Consider the following 19,787-nt stretch of genomic DNA (forward strand, 5'->3'; position numbering starts at 1 on the left):
AGTTAATACAATAAAACATAGCAAAATCCCTGCCACAGAGTAGTTATTCAATATGCATTACTGATATGAATATCTGTCTCAAGAGGCAAGGACTCTCACAGTCATCTTCATATTCTAAGCAACCAGAGTTCAGTAAGCAGGATATGGCACTTAAGTACTTGTAAATAATAATAAAAATATGAATGAGTTTGGCTAAATCACAGACCAAAGAGGACTCCAAAAGTTAAGGTGACTCTGAGGGCTTAGCTCCTGAGCAACTGGCATAAAATAGATTTTGAGGCAACCACAATATTAGGCCTGAAATTTCAGCAAAGTCAGCTATATGACAGTATGTGTATGAAGATACTTGAGGGGTAGAAAGGGGATGCAGTGCAAGATCAAGACTGGGGAACAGTTAAATATATCACATACTTATAATAGAAACTAAGGTCTAATATCTGATACTGGTAGCATTTAAAATCAACAAGTTAAAATTCTTCTGAGTACATATTTAATTTCTGTCCACACATCCTCAAGGGAGAAATTGGGTAACACTTAGGTAACAGGTATAGTTTTCCATATGTTGGCTTTTGTCTTCCATGTATAGTTAGCTCCCCCCCCCCCCCCCACAAATGGCCAAGTGTTCAGCAAAATAGAAAACTGAAAGCTTATAAATACTCATGGGAGCTTGTAAAAGTAATACAACATTCATGTAATTTCTACATGCTACACAACAGACCCTGAGGTTGTTTTTCTAATACATAACAAGTGGTTCTGTTGCTGAGTAAAATACAGGCCTCTTGACTAAAGATACAGAATCATCTGAACAGAGGCAAAACATGGCTATTGAATGATATAACACTTTTTGCATCTAAAACAGTGGAGGAAAGTTACAAGTGTATAATGTCAACTCTAACTGTTAAGACAAAGTCATAGTCTTTGACTTCACAATTGCATTCTGCAATACAAGGTTATTACACATCAGAAACCAGTGCTTCTTCCTTAAAAGTAATAATATTATCAATATGGTTTAGTTAGGTACACTGAGGAAAATATCTAGATTGATCTTCTCAACTGGCTTTCTCTAAGCACTCAAATTTATTTTTCATTATTAGTGCCTAGATCTGTTCTAAAATAGGATTAAGTTTAAAATGTGGTACAGGGAATATAATAATCACCAAGTATAAAGGGTGATTCTAAAGCAAATATGTAGGTACCCACTGAGGAACCAATTTATGAAAAATTAAAGTGCAATTTAAATAATTATAACAATAATAAAAAAAATGAACAACTAATCTTCATGAAGCAACATGTACCAAGCACTATGCTAAGTGGCTTAACAAATTTAGGTTGAACCATATGAAAATGGTAATTTTTTAAGGTTGACCCTAATACATTTTCTTATTTAATTCTTACATAGAGCCAAATGAGGCAAATACTGATATTATTTCTATTTTTCCACATAAGGAAACTAACATTTAGAGGACTTAATTTGATTAAGTTAAAGAACTAGGATATAGAACTGGGAATAAACATTAACAATACTACAATTGCAGCATCCTCTGTCATGAAAAACTAACAGGATGAGATTGTAGTACTTTCATACATTGCTCAAGGACACTACATAGACACTTGTACAGATTGTACCTTCACAAAGGTCCCTAGCAAGGGAATCAAATGAAACTGACATCCAGCCAAACTTCACTATCCAAACTACGGCCCTGTTACAGGATGGAATCTACAATGAAGGTGATTCACTCACACAAAATTGCTGTATTGGCTAACAGTGACCCTGATGCTGCTGGTAGGAGAAAATAAAATTATGAGAAAATTTTAACAATACAGATTGAAAGCCTTAAAAGAGTTATGTATTCTTGGATTCAGCAATTTCACTTCAAGTAATTTATTCCAAGGTAGTAATAATGAAAAAAAAAAAATCAGCAGGCTATAAACGAAACTAATGTGTCCAACAATAGAGTATTAGCTATTATAGTACATTTACATGATTAATAACTCAAACTTTTTACAAAACATTAAATGAATGACATTTACAAAATTTTATTTTCATTTTAGAATGTATTTCATACATACTCTATAGACGTGTGTGAAAGAGAATAAACATAGGTAATGGCATTATAGGTGATTTCCATTTTCTTTGTTTTTATCTTCACAAATTTTTCTGTGAGACATATATAGTAAGTCAAGAAGAAACTAAACAACAAAAACTACAAGAAGCAAATATCCTAATATAAAGTTTAAAAACTGTTAGATACTACAAGTAACTATGTAAAATTTTATTCTGTCTCTTAACTTGGAATTAGGATATACAATTTACTGTGGTCTAAAATTTAGGCAGAAAATACCTAATTTCATGTGGAATTGAGCAAGTCGGGTCATTCTAACACGTCGCCTGACTTGAGAAGCCCAAATTACAGACATCAAGCACAAACATTACTCTAAATATTTTCAGATAATTGAAACTTAAAGAAAATGTAAGAAGCATCTTTTATTGTATATCACCTGTTACAGAAACAGAATTCTCAATAGAGGGAAAAGAAAAAATTCCTGTCAGCTGGAAACTGGCCTGGCACTCCAAGTTTAGCATTGGTGTACTCAAGTTAAACAAATAATTTTACATAATACCAACATCGGAAAGGCCACTCTATGACCATGATGAATAGAGGTAAAAAGAAACTACTCTGTAATCATGTCTCAACACAGAAGAAAGCATGAATACAGTACTAATGGCAAGAACAACCAGATAGAATCATATCCTGGAGAGTATGAATGACTGCTGCTTCTTTACCAATCACAGCTTTAGACTTGCTCCATTCTTGTCTTCTATCACAAAATCAATACCCTCCACTTCCTAACAGTATCCAATCTACTCCAACACCTTACTTCTAAATCCTCCCCAAAATTACTTAACACAAGCTCAAATCATGGTTTTTCCCTATGAGTACATTATCCCTTGTTACAATGAATGAATAAATTTCATCTTGTTTAACTATAGATATATTCCTGGCCATCTTCCCAGAGAACCCCAAAAGAGTTGGGAAGAGTTGAGACTACAGTTTTGATTATAGAGTGAAATTAAGAGTAAATAATAAAATTACCCAAAACACCCACAATCTCTAGAACAGGTAACATTCTAAACTTAAAGGGGCATTTTGATATGTAAATTTATCCTGTGATGAGTTCCCACAAATTAAAAAGTCCCTATGTCTATCAGTTGGTTGACCTAGTGAATTTTAAATGGCTAATGTTCAGTTTTCCATTATTACCCAAAAAATCTAAGTATAAAAAGCAAAAGGAAATAAACTAACTCCAAACATAAAACCTAAAATAATAAAATCCTCTACTTTATATTATTCTACTTAATATTTCAGCATGTCCATCAAAAAGTTTTTAAATACGTCATTAAAATTAATTCATCTACCTGAATCACAGGCATGATTTAATAAACTGTCTTCTCACTGATCACTAAAATCAATCTTGGCCAATGTGTCTTACCTCCTGGGTCCTTATCTGGATTATACTCTAAAGCATTGCTACAGATGAGGTCAATATCTTTCAGGAAATCCTTAGCAGTCAGGTAATTATGCTTATCAATCTTAGTTATCACTGTTGATAAATCCATTGGCTCCTTGATTACTTCAAGATAATCTGAAACCTAAAACAACAGGATATTTTAATGAAAATTATTTCTGGTTTTTCATGTGATCTAGTCTTGATAAAAACACAAAATATAAACACAGTTATTTAAAAATAAAATCTAGGTATTTAAGAAATAATTACAGATAAGAATAAAATTAAAGAATAATTTACACTACTGAGGTTTAATGTGTTTTAGTTTCCATGAAAAGCTTCAGTTTCTAGTCATATCTGAATCAACTCTGAATTGCTGCTCAACTTGAAATGAGACCAGTTGTGTATATATATATTTTTTTTTAGTCATTTAGAACTATCTGAGAAGAGACTGTATGGGCAAACACACCCAACAGGTATCAATAAATGTTTCTTCAAGAAAAATTTTCAAAAAGGAAAGTAAAAAGAAACAAAATTTTCAAATTATTAGAGAAGTTCTCTGGTAAAACTCTTTAAAATTTTAAGCAAAAACACTGTCTTTCCCAGTTTTCTAGAGTGAATCATTTCATGGAATGTGTTTCTGCTCCTTTGGAGTCATTACAAACATGCTGAATTAATTATGTAACAAAAACAAGTCACTTTTTTCAAGACTAGTAAAAGATTTACAGGACTCATTCCTAAGTATAAACCAAACTACAAGCAAAAAATACATTTCGTTTTATGTGCTGATTTCTGGGAGATAACCCAGTACAGACATTAAGTCATGATTTGCTCAAACATGTGGTTGTATCTTTTGACCAGTAAGAAAGTTCTACCAACCTATAAACCTACTGCCTTCACCAATGCAATTCTCAAATCAGGTAATTGGGTCTGATATAAAAGCAGTCTAAGTAATGTCTAATAAGTCTAGGACCAAATTCTGAGAGAGAATAATTTCTGCTCTACGAAACTAGTAGTTTGTTCCACTGCAGATGGCAATGATGCCTTTTTTCTTTAATTTATACATGTTTGTGTGTGTGTATATGTACATATATGTATTTTATATGTTTCTTAAATTTTAGGTAGAGAGGTGAGTGTTTTTAATTTATTTTTCAACCTCTAGGAGCTAACAGCCAGTCAATCTCCTCAAAGAGGAGGTAGTGGAGTTATACTGAACAAGCAATTAGTTCAGAAGATATTAGTTGGATTCTTGGCTCCGACACTTGGATTCCTTGCATACATGTGGAAATTGCTTATAAGCTAAAGTATCATAAAAAAAATACTAACTAAAGACTATAAAATTTTAGCACCTATGCTTAATTTTAAATTCAGTGTTTATTTTCTAAACTTGTTTTCTCTGAAGTCTGCTTTGGGGTTTGAAATAGTTTTCAGACACTTCAAATTCATTGTCTGAATATAAAATTTTGTTTTGTGTGATCCTCCCCCAACCCCAATTCTTCCAAGAGTCCTATGTTTTCATCTTAACAGCAGAGAATGGCCTAAAAGAATGAACCTGAAAAGAACAACAGAGGAAACAAGAGAAAATACAATCCTTAAAGTTTTATCTGACCAAATTAACACTTTCTATTCCCTTCTTCTGCCTTATCATCATTTATAAAACTTGTACCATATTACATATGGCATTTAAAATCTGCCAATCTCTTCTGATTAAAAAGAGTAAGATATCTCTGAGAAAGGGCACAATTGGCTTACACCCAGCATGAGAGATTGACTTGGGAACAAATCCTTACTAATTATGAAGTGTCAGGGTTCCACACCCAATTTGAAATGTAAATAAATATTTAAATCAATTATTAAAATTAATGATAGTTTTAAGACTATTTGTAAACACTATAAAAAAAAACTAGAAATATAAAATGATATAGACTAACTGAAAACAGCAAATTGGGCAAGTCCTACATTTCAGTAGAAAAAAATATAACATAGCTGTTATGTGGAGAATGTGGACTTTCTATTTTAAAAATACGTTCAAGTCTTGGTTATGTCACTTGCTAACAAACCTGGTTTCCTCCACTGCAAAATAAGAAAAATAATGACCTTGTAAAGTTGTTGGCAGAATCAAGTATATAGAACTATGTATTGTGGTTGTATGTACAAATAAAAGGAGAGTCCTTTCATATAAAAAAAAAAAGGGGGGGAGAGGTGGAAATAGATATTTTCAGACTTGGTAGGGAGAACAAATGTAATGCCAGCTCACTCTTCTTCAGTCATAGAGAAGGTAATGGTTCCAAAGGAATCTGCTCAGATTCAAAAGCACAGATTTCACAAATATGGAACATTAAACTTTGAATCATTTTATAATTCAAATTTTAAAAAAAGATGAAGAAAATAATTAAAACTGAAAACACCAAAACTGTTCAAACATGGAGTCTGAACTATAAGAAGGAGGCCAGTAAAGAGTACATTGAGTTTATCCACATGCTACATTATCCCAGGATAAAAAACGAAAACAAAAAATTTAATCTACAGTATTATCTTAGATTCCAAATGGAAAATTTCTTTTTTTATCACCACAAACCATGCTCCCACCAGAACACAAACAATACACATAGAAAGTAAGAAATTTTCCATTAGGAGCTGAGAAAATCCTTAGAGAGAACAATAATTTTAGGTGCCTAAGATGTGTTTAACTTCAAACAGCATCTTAGTCACAGGTGTTTTCAAGTAATAAAACACAAATTTCAGATTTGCTAGCCACCTCTTTTGATAAGGCATACATAATTTGGGAAATGCCAGTATTAATTAGTATTGACCAATAAACTTTTTGAGAGCAGGATTTATCCTGGAATAAAAATAGTGTAGTATGGACATTTCACTAAATTAACTTTCAATCCTCTTTTTAAATTGAAAAGTAAGCAATCACAAAGGCCATTGCTAGTTAAGAGGACATACAAATTGGTCACTAATTTCATCTAAGTCACCAGATGTTTGCTGATGACATCAGTAGTTATCACATGGATTAAAATTTTACAGGCTAGGGGTAATATTCATCCATGCCTTTGCTTTTTTCCTTCCAAAAAAAGATGTCAATATTTTTTTTTTCTTTTAGTCAGTTCAACTTCACTGTTTGCACACTACTGAAACAAGACCTCTTCAATATCCACCGGTTTGCTGAAGATGTTAAAGCGTTTATCTGTGGCCAGCCTCTTGGTTACATCCCTGAGAAACAACCGCAACTCTCTTAAAGTATTTTCTTCCTGGTCCTCCATCCGATTTTTTTCTGATTCTGATAACTGACGAGGTGGAGAAGGCAGCGCAAGAGGAAGCACTTCCATAGCACAAAGACCTGGAGAAAGTAGAAAAAAAAATGTTAAGATTCAAAAAGGTCAGGCCAGGACCTTAATTACTTTCCTGACATTCTCTCAAAACTTTTTTTTTTAACTTTTTTTAATAGAGGCATGTTTTATTTATTTGTTTGTTTTGTTTATACAAGCACTGGGTACAGTCAGAAGCGCGGGAGGGTGAGAGAATTCACCAGAGCCAGAGCGGGGAGCAGAGCAGGCAGAAGGACCGAAGTACACTGCTGAAGGGAGCAGTGGGCGGCAGGAGAGGTCTGCGCGCCATGTGGGACCCTCCTCTGGTGGCCGGGGAGCAGCCAGGGATCGAACCGGCACTGAAGAGGCTGCGGGCAGCTTCGCACCCCAGCGCTCAACCGCTGCGCCACCGGGGAGGCCCTCTCTCAAAACGTTTTTTTATAGAACTCCAAATACATGGGAACCATGCAAATCCTGTAAGTAAAGGTCTAAATAGAAACCAAAAGTACATTAGGTCATAGCTTTACTTTGTAAAGTAACTCACATTAGAAACCCTTGAAAGGCAACAATATAATTTTAAATAATTTGATTTTGAAGTATCATTTATCTATTATCTATGAGAAATACTTCAAATCAACAAACATCTTCAGGTGATATACTGTACTCTGATTTGCTTGTTTAAAACTGCTTCTCAAATTAGGGGGTTCCCCTGTATGTATGCAAAGTAAAATGGGGAAATAACAATTCTTTGATACTTCCATGCTCCAAAAGGCAAGTCTCCTAAGTTCATATTCTCAGTACAACGCAGGTAGGATAGGAACAAAAAAAAAAGGCGGGAGGGGGTAAACCATAAAAAGAAGAACCTCACAGAAATGGAGGAGATGGAATATAGTCTTTCTTAAGTGTTACATATGAAGTCTATAGTATTCACTATCTACCTTAAAACAAACCAAAAACACCTTCTTAACAGGTGAAGGATTAACTTTCCTAATCATAATTAGGGTTAACTTTCCTAATCTTTTAAATCCTTAAAAGATTTTCCTGGTATCACACTGAAGTTCTGGATTAAAAATCCAAGGAGTCTCCCTGATTTCTAAATAGTCTTAAAATGAAAAAATGAAAGTCAACAAAATCAAAAAGAAGAATTATGATAACATTTACACAGAAAATTCAGATTTATGGGGCTAAAATACATCTAATGACCATGCAAAATACCTTATTAAAATGAATCATTTTTATAATAAAGTAGCTTAAATACTGGGACCTAGATTAAGGGGAGGCAACAACCAATAATCAGAAGTTGTAACTTACATATTTCCCAAAGTGTCTGGGAGGGAACCCACAACTACAGTCATTTGATAGTTGTTCAGATTTAAAATACTGAGAAATTGTGGAAAGGCACCATTAAAGGACAATTATCAAAATGTTGGATAATATATCCAATGAAAAACAAAGAAGTAGAATATGGAAAAGCAATAACTTCGCAGGAATCGAAAATGTTTTTCAGATCTTTCAAAACAGTTATAAGAAACATAAAAAATAAACAAGGGGGAGACAGTATGTTTTCCCAAACAGGACAGCTAATTCCCAGAAGTGGCTAAAAAATTAAGCAAAGTGGTCTAGTCTTTCAAGCATCCTTAAGACTGGGAAATGAAACCATTTTTTGGAATGTCTTAGAATGCAATGCTTAGTTAAGTCAAGGGACTGAAATCTGACAAATTTTAAGCCCTCTCTTAATGCTATGAGCCCAAATCAAAGAAAAACATATAGCAAATGATAAATTCACAATAATAGGTTTCCAAGTGAAAAGTATCTAACGTAACAATAAATATTTAAAGAATTAATAAGTAAAACAGAAAAGGCAAATGTTCTAGTCAGATCTTAACCCATCAAGCTAAGACCACAAATTAATCAGCTTAAACACAACCTCACAATTCACAGCGCTTGAAATGACTAAGACACCAGAATCAGAGTTTTTTTCTTTTGCCTGTTTGAGTTTCAGAATATCAAATTTAACAGACCATATGGAATGAAGCAAAAAGGAGATAGTTCTTTAACAATCAACTACTAGCAAAACATTCACATATGAGGCTGTAATTCCCAACTTTCTCAAGTTATATAAACACAATGGTGTCTTCCATGTATGTCTATCTAGAAATATACAACCTGAAAAACTATCTTTACTTGATGAAGAAATGGTTTAAACAAAAAAGACTCTAAGAAAGAACATATCTTAACTCTACCCCACCCGCATTTTCTGAAAGACTTTAGGCACTTTACCAGTGTGTTTCCTTCGTGGTGGAGCCATTGATGCCTGATGTAGAATCAATTCTTGGAAAAACTTTCTTCTGTCTTCTTCAATAGGCCTTTGAATATATAAGACCTCTTCATACTGTATTCTAAAGATACATTTAACCTACATAAGACATAAAATATATAATGAATTAAAAACTTACATATCATAAATTACATAATTTACATAATTTAATAATTACATAATTTAATAATCACATAAATTATAATTTCTTCAATTTCCAATACCATTTTCAAAGTTCACTGAATTTTCCTTTAGGATTAGGGTTACCTAGTCCTGGGCTATGAGGTTGAAAGGTTCAACCTCGTAAACTAAATATGATTGGAAAATGATCCAGCTGTCCAAGTCTTTAATAAAGTATACATTTGGAAGACTCAGCAGATAATAGCAAAAAGGACAGTTGAATGTAATAGTCAGATGACAATAATCTCAAAATAATTTTCGCATAAGAGCTTTAAAGTACCTAAAATCTACAATAGAAAGCTGAAAAGATGCTAATAACACTGTCTTCCCTCATGCTGTTTCTGCACTTCCTCTGATTTCCCTTCCTGGGATCTTTCCATACCAAGTCTGTTCCATTATATCCTAGGGAATTTTTATTTTGCTACAAATGAGCTACTTTTCTATATCTTCACAGAATGCTCTACCATAATAACACCTTCCATGTAAAATTAAGTCAATCACTCTCATATCCCTCACAGTTGCTTCTACCTGATGATTACCTATCTCTCATTTGTACAAGTGTTCTTTAAAGATTGACCCCAGAGGTTCCCATGCAAGACATGCTTTTTAAATTCTCTTTACATCTTCCACATTTGTCTACACACTTTATTTATATGTTTTTCTAGATTCATTTTGCACTGCTAGACAACAAGCTCACTGAGAACAGAGACCATTTCTTACGCATCAGTTTTTGATATGGTACATACTAATGTATACACTAATGCTTACTATGCATGTCTGAAAGAGTAAAGCTTGTGATTTGGTTTCTTAGCCTACATCAAAGTGGAAGCTACAAATTAAAAAAGGGGGGAAAGGCTACTAATGTGGAAAAGTATGAACCATACAAGTGTGGAAATACTGGAATAAAATTCAAGTCATCAGATTTTAGTCCAAATTTAACTATACATTTGTGGCAATTTTTGAATAATATTTCAATTTGTCATATCTAAACACTAACTGAATTGAAGACTGAGAATTTCACAATATTTTAACAAATCTTCACAATAATAAGGTATATAGGAGTTCCTATTTAATGGAGGAAACTTGGATGTGAAAAGGTTTTAAGTAATTAGCTTAAGATCACAAAGTGAATAAGTACAGAAGACTAGATTTGTATAATCTCTAAAGGCCTTTCCAATTGTAAAATTCTAAACTAAAAAAGAAACAATGAGAAGCAGACATATCAAAATTCAAAATTTGGGTGGGGAATTATTTACCTCAATCCAAAATCAAATCTTTTAAGAGTTAATAAAATTTCACCTTGTGTCATTTTGGAGACTACCTTCCTATATAATTCCTTCCAAACCTGTTATCTATGATTTTCTGGCTTTTCTTTGAAAGTTCTTGCAAGCAAATTAACCACCAAACATTATTACATGCCAAATATCATGACAGACACTGCCACTATAAACAAAACAAACAAACAAAAAAATACACTCATTCCCTGCCCAAGAGTCACATAATAATGCAACATGATACCATACCCAAAGTGGGATACCAGGTAAAGAAAGAGAGGAAACTCTGAAAGGGTTAATTGATGAGATTTGATGCCATGATCCTGATTTTGTAGTAACTAAAGTGTGTCAAATTAACAAGGTCAACTATTTCAAAACACTCTAATAAAGAAAGATACTTAATTAGTTCTTACCTCTTCAGGCAGTTCACTGTACATGGTTTCAGAGGTAGACAATAAAAATATAGGTGAAAATGATGGTATGTCTTGCAGCAATGTCAGAAAAGTTGCTCTCACAGTTTCACTGACAGCTTCCCACCAATCACCAATGTGAGGCATGTAAACAATACTAGGTACTGTTCTTCGAGCTTCACGAAAAATCTAATTAAGGAAACAACCGGAATTAAAAACTCAAATTGTTATTCAAAAGACTACCTAGTAACCCATAAATATATGAATGTGTCAGGACTGTTACTGTAATGATTCTTAGTCCAAATATTTAAGTTGTTCAAGATATGATGCACAAGTCTTACATAAAAGTAAGTACTTGTCCCACCTTAAAAAAGGTGGGGGGGATGGGTTTTTTGGGTTTTTTTTTTTTTGCCATTTAAGTATTCTTAGTCAATATAAAAAAAGATAGTAAACTGCTCCACTCATCACATAAAGAAGGCAAATCACCACAATAAAATATGCTGCAAATAAAGAGATAAAACATGCACCTATGTCACCCATATCCCAGTGATATCAGTAAACTTTACACACACACACACACACACACAAAGGAACAGTTTACACCCTTGTGCACACTGTCTAAAAATCACTCAAAAGGAATTAAACATTTTATCCAAGATGTACCATATCTTTGAGCTTAAAATTAATCAACCACTCGCTGAACCACTTGCTCACCTACCATTACCTTAATTCAATCTCTCATAGTCACAAAAAGCATTTACTTCTCCAAAGAGCAAAAAATAAATTAGCTAAGAGCTCTGAGACACTCCCACTGCAGAAAATACAAAAGAGTTTCCTCAAGTGTTATAATCTTAACCATAACTGCAGATCCACTCTGCCAGCATACACCAATAAGGACTAGGGTCGGCTATTAGGAAGCTGCGAAGCAGAACTACTGTCCTTTACAGACACATCAACAATACCTCAATAGCCTGTCAACAAATTCTTGCATGTTAATATGCCATGTCTTCACAATTTATAACAAGTTTAGGAATATATGTAAAAATCTTTACTTAAGGTTTATATTTCTGAAGCTCTCTATTTTTCCTTATTTTAAATACATTTCAATATTCAATATATAGAAATGAAAATCTAATATTTGAAATCACTAGGATTATCAGAAACATTCTTAAGAAACAGAAGGGTAATTTTGCTTTAATGAGTAAGCCTACCACTTGCATAATTTTCAAATACTACATTCTTTTTTTTGTACTAAACTTGCTATGCAAAATTTGTTTCCAATTCAATAAATCTAAAGAAAAAGAATCAAATTAAAAAAATCTCCCCTAAACTGGAAATGTAGATCTTACAATCACTCACATCAAAAGTAGTATTTGCTCCGGCCCTTCCTTTAGTATTTGCATATCCACCAATCCAGAACAGTTGTATAGTACAACTCCTTCACAGCTCTCAATTTTTAACCTTTTCTGCAAACACACCCTTTTATCCTGGATTTTGAAAAGTCCAAGAATTATTGTTTTCCAAAATTCTTTTTAAAGATTCATAAGAGAAAACCAAGCATAAACACTGGTGAAAGGAAGGAACTACACAGGAGCACAGAGGCAAGTGAGGCATTTGATTCAAAAACATAAAAATGTACTACATGCCATCCATATAAGGCATGGTTTGTGGAAGGCCCCATGACCAACAGTTTTTGTCTCTTTCCAACTCCCACTCTGTGCAGGTATAACTAAGGAGTCGGCAAGAAAAGAAAGGTGATTATATAAAATAGATGGACAGGCTACGGTTTGCTGAGAACCCTCAAAAAACTAACCACTTAAGTGAGTCATGCAAGTTACCACATGTCCAGAGAGATTAAAAAACAAATGCTTTGAAAAAAATTAAATTTTGCCTTTCATTCTAGTACTTAAATGCTGGATCTATTGAGAACCTTTAGCTGCTAACAAGTATCAAAGAGTATGGGCAAAGGAACAGAAAGTTAAGTGATAATAAAAACTGAGTCAGAAGTAAAAATGAGGTACTGTAGATGTTTTAAACTTATTTGCAAGACGGATATAGTTTAGCATTACCAACTCTAAAGAGTTGAAGGGTATTTTCTATTTCTTTTCTTCTTTCCATCCAATACTCTAAAAATTAACAAAATGACCATGATATTCTATTAACCTTTTTTATTATAATTTTGTAATCTGTGGTGATGACTTTGGAAATTCTATTTGAAACCTACAGGTGAAAAAGAAAAAAACCTAAGACAAATACAGAATGATTCATGAATGGATAATTACCTAAATTGAGAATTGAATTAACTAGATACAATACCAATATGCAGGGATTCTTTTTAAAATATTTCTTCCAAGCCTTTAAGGGGAAAATATTCTTAATTTTCAGAAAAATTTAAAAGCACTATTAAAACAACTTTTATTTTTAATTCCTCCCTGTTAACTCAGAATATTAAAATAAATGGTCATATTCTCTTTAAATAGCCAACTTGTTCTAATTCTCCAGTTTTTATAATGAAAACTCAAAACAGTCTGAGAATAGCATTTAAAAATTCAGAAAAAAAGGTTTAATGCTATTTCGCTTTTTCTGTAATGTAAAAATAGCTCTCTTCAGCAATTTGGGGGTTAACTTTCCAAGTAGTGGAATAAGACACGCTCTGTAAAATCAATTAACCAGGTAATCCAGGGTAGAAAATAAAGCCTAGTTTTAGTGAAGCGGCAACTGTCTTAGGAACAAGTGGTGCCATTTGATAACTAGAAAAATACTCACCTATGGGTGTCTTGGATTGGTGGATGTGCAAGGTGTAGTAGAAAACAGAAAAACTGTTATAGAGAAAAAAAGACAGTAGGCCAAATTACTGAACCAACCGTTTCAAAATACCTCTGACATGACCAGCACTCTTGCACAAATAAAATGAACAAACACCAGCAAGTGAACTGTTCATTTTGAGTCTTTAAGTAATATACCCTATTTCCTTCTGGCTTCTTCATGCCCCAGATATCACGGTCCCTTCTATCACTGATAGTCCCTTTTAGGATTTTTTTATTTAAAAAAATCGCTAATTACTTCCCCTGAATATTAAGCATATGAAAGGCAAAAATCAGGCCACTGAAGCTGAAGGACTCCATACAAGGAAGCTCTAATAATAGATATTTACAAAATCTTATATCAAAAACTAAACTTTCAAATCAGTACTTAAGACTGACAAAATGGTCAGTGCATGAAAACTCACTGTATATTAAAAAATTAATATACAGCTTGTAACATGCCATGTTCTTTAGAAAGTGAAAACTAGAATTTTACTTTTTTTATTTTTATATTCCCCATAAAATTGCAACCCCCTTATTTTGACCCTAATCCCTCTTTTCCCTGCCCCTCGACCCCCCATAGAGTGTCTCTGGTTCATAGTTGTTTGTTGATTTTGATATTTTCTTTCTTATAGTTATTCTTTTTCCTGGTCCCTTATTTAAGTTTTCTAGATTCCTGCTATGAGTGCGACCATCCGGTATTTTTCTTTTTCTTTCTGGCTTATTTCGCTGAGCATGATCCCTTCCGGCTCCATCCATGTTGCTGCAAATTGCATGTATTTATCTTTTTTGAATGCTGAGTAATATTCCATGGTGTATATGTACCACATCTTCTTGATTCAGTCATCTATTTTTGGGTATTTGGGCTGTTTCCAAAGCTTAGCTATTGTAAATAGTGCTGCTATAAACATAGGGGTGCAGGTGCTCTTTGGAACTGATGTTTCTGTGTCCTTTGGGTAAATACCTAGGAGTGGAATTGCTGGATCCTATGGAAGCTCTATGTTTAGTAGGTCAAGAAATCTCCACACAGCTCTCCATAAGTGGTTGGACCAGTTTGCACTCCCACCAACAGTGGAGGAGAGTTCCTTTTTCTCCACAACCTCGCCAACATTTGTTGTTGCTAGTTTTTTTAATATGTGCCATTCTCACTGGTGTAAGATGGTATCTCATTGTAGGAAAACTAAAATTATTTTAAATACAAAACATGAATGAAGCAGAAAATGCCTAGCCAGTAAAGCGTTCGCTTTCCTAAAAGGATAGGCTATATTAGAAAGATGGAAACAACTTTTTGTCATCAATAAACATCTAAAATTTGTCTTGGTCAGATTACATACAGTATTATAAATATGCTGAAATTATAATAGCTATCTATAATAGCTAGCTATTATAGATAAGAGGAAAATCTTAGGGCTAAAATAGTCTCAACTTTTATAAAAAATTAAAGTGATTAATTTTTTATACCATGCTATCACAAACCACTAAAATAAAGACTATACCTGAAATACAGATAACTTTATTCCACATATACCACTTCACTCCATTTATATTCTATTAACCTATAATTTATTAAATATTTCTTAATAGGTATTATCTGGGATCTGAAGATTCAGATTACAGGAAAAGGGGGCCAAATTTCTTTATAAGCATAAGAACCAGCATGTCATAAAACATAACCATGACTAGAGTATGTGAACTATGGCTATCATGCAAGTCAACGTTTTATGAAAATTAAATAATCTACATTAATTTCCTGATATTTTCATTGCCTAAGAGTTTTAAGAATCTTGTGAAGTATAGGATAATTTTGTTTACCACTCAAAAAAAAAAGATTTTGCTTTGGTAAAACACAGAAACTCAAGTTACAAACACAAAAGCATCCAAAGCAGACAGAGACGGCTATGGAGAAAATCTAGAAACTCTATACACAAATGCAAAAGCACCCTAAGTACACACATCAGAAAGTATATTAATTCCCTTGGGCCTCCCTGGTGGCACAGGGGTTAAAGTCTCTATGCTACCAAGCTATCTCCAGCCACTGCAGCATGATCTCTGGCCAGGAAGCTAATCCACATGGCCCAGATCTCTTCTGTCTGGCCTGCTGCTCCCCTCAGCAGTGTATTTCAATAGACCCGCCTATTCTGCTCCCTACTCTGTCTCTGGTGAATCCTCTCATTCCTCTGCACATCTGGCATATACCCCAGTTCTTGTATACATAAATAAATCTTAAAAAAAAAAGTATATTAATTCCCCTAGTGTTACTTAACCAAAAAAGATTTCCCCTGTGAATTTCAGATAAAATTTCTTGCTGGGGAAAGAAAAACACAAAAATTTTCACTAAAAAAAAGACCTATTGACATTTAAAATTATTTTTAATGCCATTCAGTATGACAAAACCCCCAAGCTTTTGACAGCTACATATAAATTAATTCAACCATACTTGTAGATAAATGGAAAAGATAAAATATAACACACTCAAAAAATCCTTTTCCTAAATCAACAGTAAGAATAATATAAGAGGCAAAAAAATACATTTCAGGAAATTGGAAAAGGGGAATCCTAGTTTTGTCACTTTTTAAAGAAAGCTAACACACGTAAATCTTTTACTACAGAAACTAACATCTCCTGCCTTATTAAACTGAGTGATTAGTTATGAATTTAATGGGGCAGCCATGAATCTTCCAGGTTAGAACAGGGTTTTCCATTCTCTTCCAGAGTCTTTTGAAGACTGTACAATGTTCACTAACATACAGACACAGACACACAAACAGCTACTTTATGAACTCTGGCATTTGTCTCAGTAATAAATGTTGAACCAATGATGAACTAAAGTACTACATTTTAAAGTGTGATCTAGTAAAAATCTAGAACAGTAACACCTGGGATGCACGTTTAAAGTACAGATCCCTTGGGCTCAGCCCAAATTTAATGACAGAATTTGTGAGTGTGGAGCCAGGGAATCAGACGTTTTTATAAGCGCACTAAATCTTAGAAACATTGAGAAAACCCTATAACATATACTAAGTCCTTCACAGTTTTTAACCCAACAAATCATATTAATCAGTACCCACAGTATCAGAAAGAGAAAGAAAATTTGTAATATAAAGACTTGTATGTAGATATGTTCAAAGAAAGGGGATATAATTAAACAGGATTCCCACAGGCTAAAGAAATACCAAGTAGGGTTCTCCCCCATTTCATCTTCTCTCACATATAAATACAGATCTTTAAAGATGATTTAAGACTACTTTCCTTTAAGGCTGTCTTTCACGTTCGCATTACACTTGTAAAGAACTCAATTGAGTATCTAGAGTTTGGGAGAAAGAGAAAAGCACAGAAGAATGACTTACCACTGACTGAAACTTCACATTCCACATCTACTTAGAAATAATCCTGCCTATTGGAAGACTTGTTCCCAAGGGAAAGAAGGCAGAAACAGAATATAGAAGAAAAGGGTTTTCCCACCACTTCAGTGCCCGTATTCGTAAGTTCTCTCTTCCCTGGGATTTTATACCTATTTATAGACAAACTTGCCAAAAAAAACTTTCTTTCAAGAAAAAATTCTTGTCTCATTATATAATAGGCTCTTTGGGGATAATTTTGTTGGAAAGTATTATAATTATGAACTTAAAGTAATTTTAAATATGCATTTAAGATACAAAAAAATCAAGTATAAACTAGGACAGTTTCTGATTGCTGGCCAGTGTTCCAAAGAAGTCTGGGCTTCTCACTAAGTTGCTGGGTGGTCATTCAAAAATAAGCTCCACTAGTAATGGGACAAAGCAGAGAAGATGAAATGACCTGATGTCTTTTTTCTTTTTGACACAAAGATCACCCTTAGACTGATATACATGCCACTTTTTACTAATATCTCCATCATCTTTCCGTATCAGTCACTGTATATCTAGCTGATCCATGTTAATGGTTTTACATTTCTTTGTATGTGAGGATATACCATAATTTATTTTGGAAATTCACCATTAAGGGATATTTGGTTTGTTTCTTTTTTATGTCTCCTTTTGTTAGGCAGTTATATACAACGCAGTAATGAATATCTTGGTACATTCAGCAGTGAACACTCACAGCTAATATATCTTTTTTTTTTTTAACTTTTTTTTTTTCCCCTTTAAGGATTTATTTATTTATTTATGCAAGCACTGGGTACAGTCAGAAGCGCGGGAGGGTGAGAGAATTCACCAGAGCCACAGCTGGGAGCAGAGCAGGCAGAAGGACCAAAGTACACTGCTGAGGGGAGCAGCGGGCGGCAGGAGAGGTCTGCGTGCCATGTGGGACCCTCCTCTGGTGGCCGGGGAGCAGCCAGGATCGAACCGGTGCCACCGAGGCTTCGGACAGCTTCGCAACCCAGTTCACAGCTAATATATCTTTAGGAAAAAAATCCTTAATGTACAAGTCCTAGGTCAAAGATATTATGTACTTGAATTTTTAAAAGACAGTGTTAAACTACACTCCAGACTTGTTAAATAAATTTGCATTTCCACTAACCAGCATGTCTCACCTCTCCACCGCAAGGCATTACTGACCTTATTTTTACAAACCTGATTGCTGCTATGTAATAGTACTCTGTTGCTTTAACCTTTTTTTTTTTTAACTTGTAAGTGAGGCTAACAATATTTTCAAATTTTTACTGTCTGCCTTTTCTTTTTTTCTCTCACCTGTAAATGGCATGTTTCCTATTTTGCCAGTCTTTGTATTAGGCTGTCATTCTTTTTTCTTATTGAATTTAACATCCTTTTGTATATTTAGGAAACTTGTCCTTGTTACAAATATAATTTTACCAGATATCTATTAATTTTATTTAAAGAATGTTTTTGCCATGCAAAATTAAAAAATTTAGAGTCAAATTTGTTTATATCTTTTTATTTCCTAACTTTTGTTCATTGTATATAAATGACTTTCTCATGTTCAAAATAACAAATATATGAACTTGTGAATTCTCCTAATGTAATAGTTTATAGTTTCATTAACAACCTAGAATTTATTTTTGGACTACAGAAAAAAGGGCGGAAATCTAGTTTTGTTTTTCTTTTTCCCCCTCATAAAGGTAGCCAATTTTTCAAGATAGATAGATAGATCTATCTATCCCATCAACTGGTATATGTTGTCATCCTCATCATTACCACCATCAACATTTACTAATTATCATTATCATATCATCATTCTCATATGCTCAAGATCACCTTATCTTTATCATAGTCTAAATTCTCATTTTTATACATACCTCAGTTGTGAATTCTCTCTTTTGTCTTATGACTTTGCTTGTTTACCCCTACATATGTAAAAATTCTTCATTACTGTAGTTTTATTACCTCTTCAAAAACCAGGTATGGCTCCTTCATTATACCTTTTCCTCTAGAATTGGCTTTATTACACTTGTATTTATTTTCCAGAAAAAACACCAAGCAATTTTTTAACCTCTTAAATTTTGGAGTTACTGTAATTAAGACTGCACTTAATTTGCATATTATTTCAGAAAAGAACTCCCAGCTTTCTAATTTTGACTCTTATTAGTCATTCGTTATCAAAATAGCAGTAGTAGTACCAATAAACATTACAATAGCTCACTTCTCCTGGGTACTGTGTGCTGAACCTATAGAATGGGCTTATTTTAATAATCACAATAACCTTATATGGTATTATTTTCTTAATTTCACAGATGAGGAAATTAAGACTCAACAAGTTAAGTAGTATGTGCAGTCACTGAGATTTTAATCTGATTTGAGTCCACACTTTGTGACATGAGTCCATGCTTTGAATGCTGCATAGTAATTAAAAAATAAGTTGTATCTTTCATTTATTCAACTGTCCTCAACTGAATATTTACATTTCTTCTTTAGGCTCAGCTTATTAACTGTCTAAGTTAACTTCTAGGTAAACTTAGTTGCTATTTAAAATGGGACCTTCCGTTCTATTTCTAAATTGCTCTTGTTTGTATAAAATAAATTACTAATTTTATAATATTAATT

The 19,787-nt window shown here is 33.4% G+C and overlaps 1 protein-coding gene across 3 annotated transcripts in view; it reads right to left on the bottom strand.

Moving 5' to 3' along the window:
• Positions 1-19,787, bottom strand: part of ATAD2B (ATPase family AAA domain containing 2B) — a gene marked incomplete at both ends in the record, with an annotated part of 114,987 nt that overhangs the window by 22,188 nt on the left and 73,012 nt on the right. For 2 of the 3 annotated variants that reach the window (XM_084235641.1, XM_084235639.1), the window contains 4 exons: positions 3,493-3,652; positions 6,672-6,853; positions 9,102-9,237; positions 11,006-11,191. In XM_084235641.1, coding sequence (XP_084091767.1) covers positions 3,493-3,652; positions 6,672-6,853; positions 9,102-9,237; positions 11,006-11,191 — 664 coding nt within the window. Of the gene's footprint in view, positions 1-3,492; positions 3,653-6,656; positions 6,854-9,101; positions 9,238-11,005; positions 11,192-19,787 lie in introns of all 3 variants that reach the window. The other variant, XM_084235640.1, reaches the window with a different exon arrangement.

The sequence above is a fragment of the Talpa europaea genome (genome assembly GCF_964194135.1).
Source record: "Talpa europaea genome assembly, chromosome: 6".
Classification (NCBI taxonomy): Eukaryota; Metazoa; Chordata; class Mammalia; order Eulipotyphla; family Talpidae; genus Talpa; species Talpa europaea.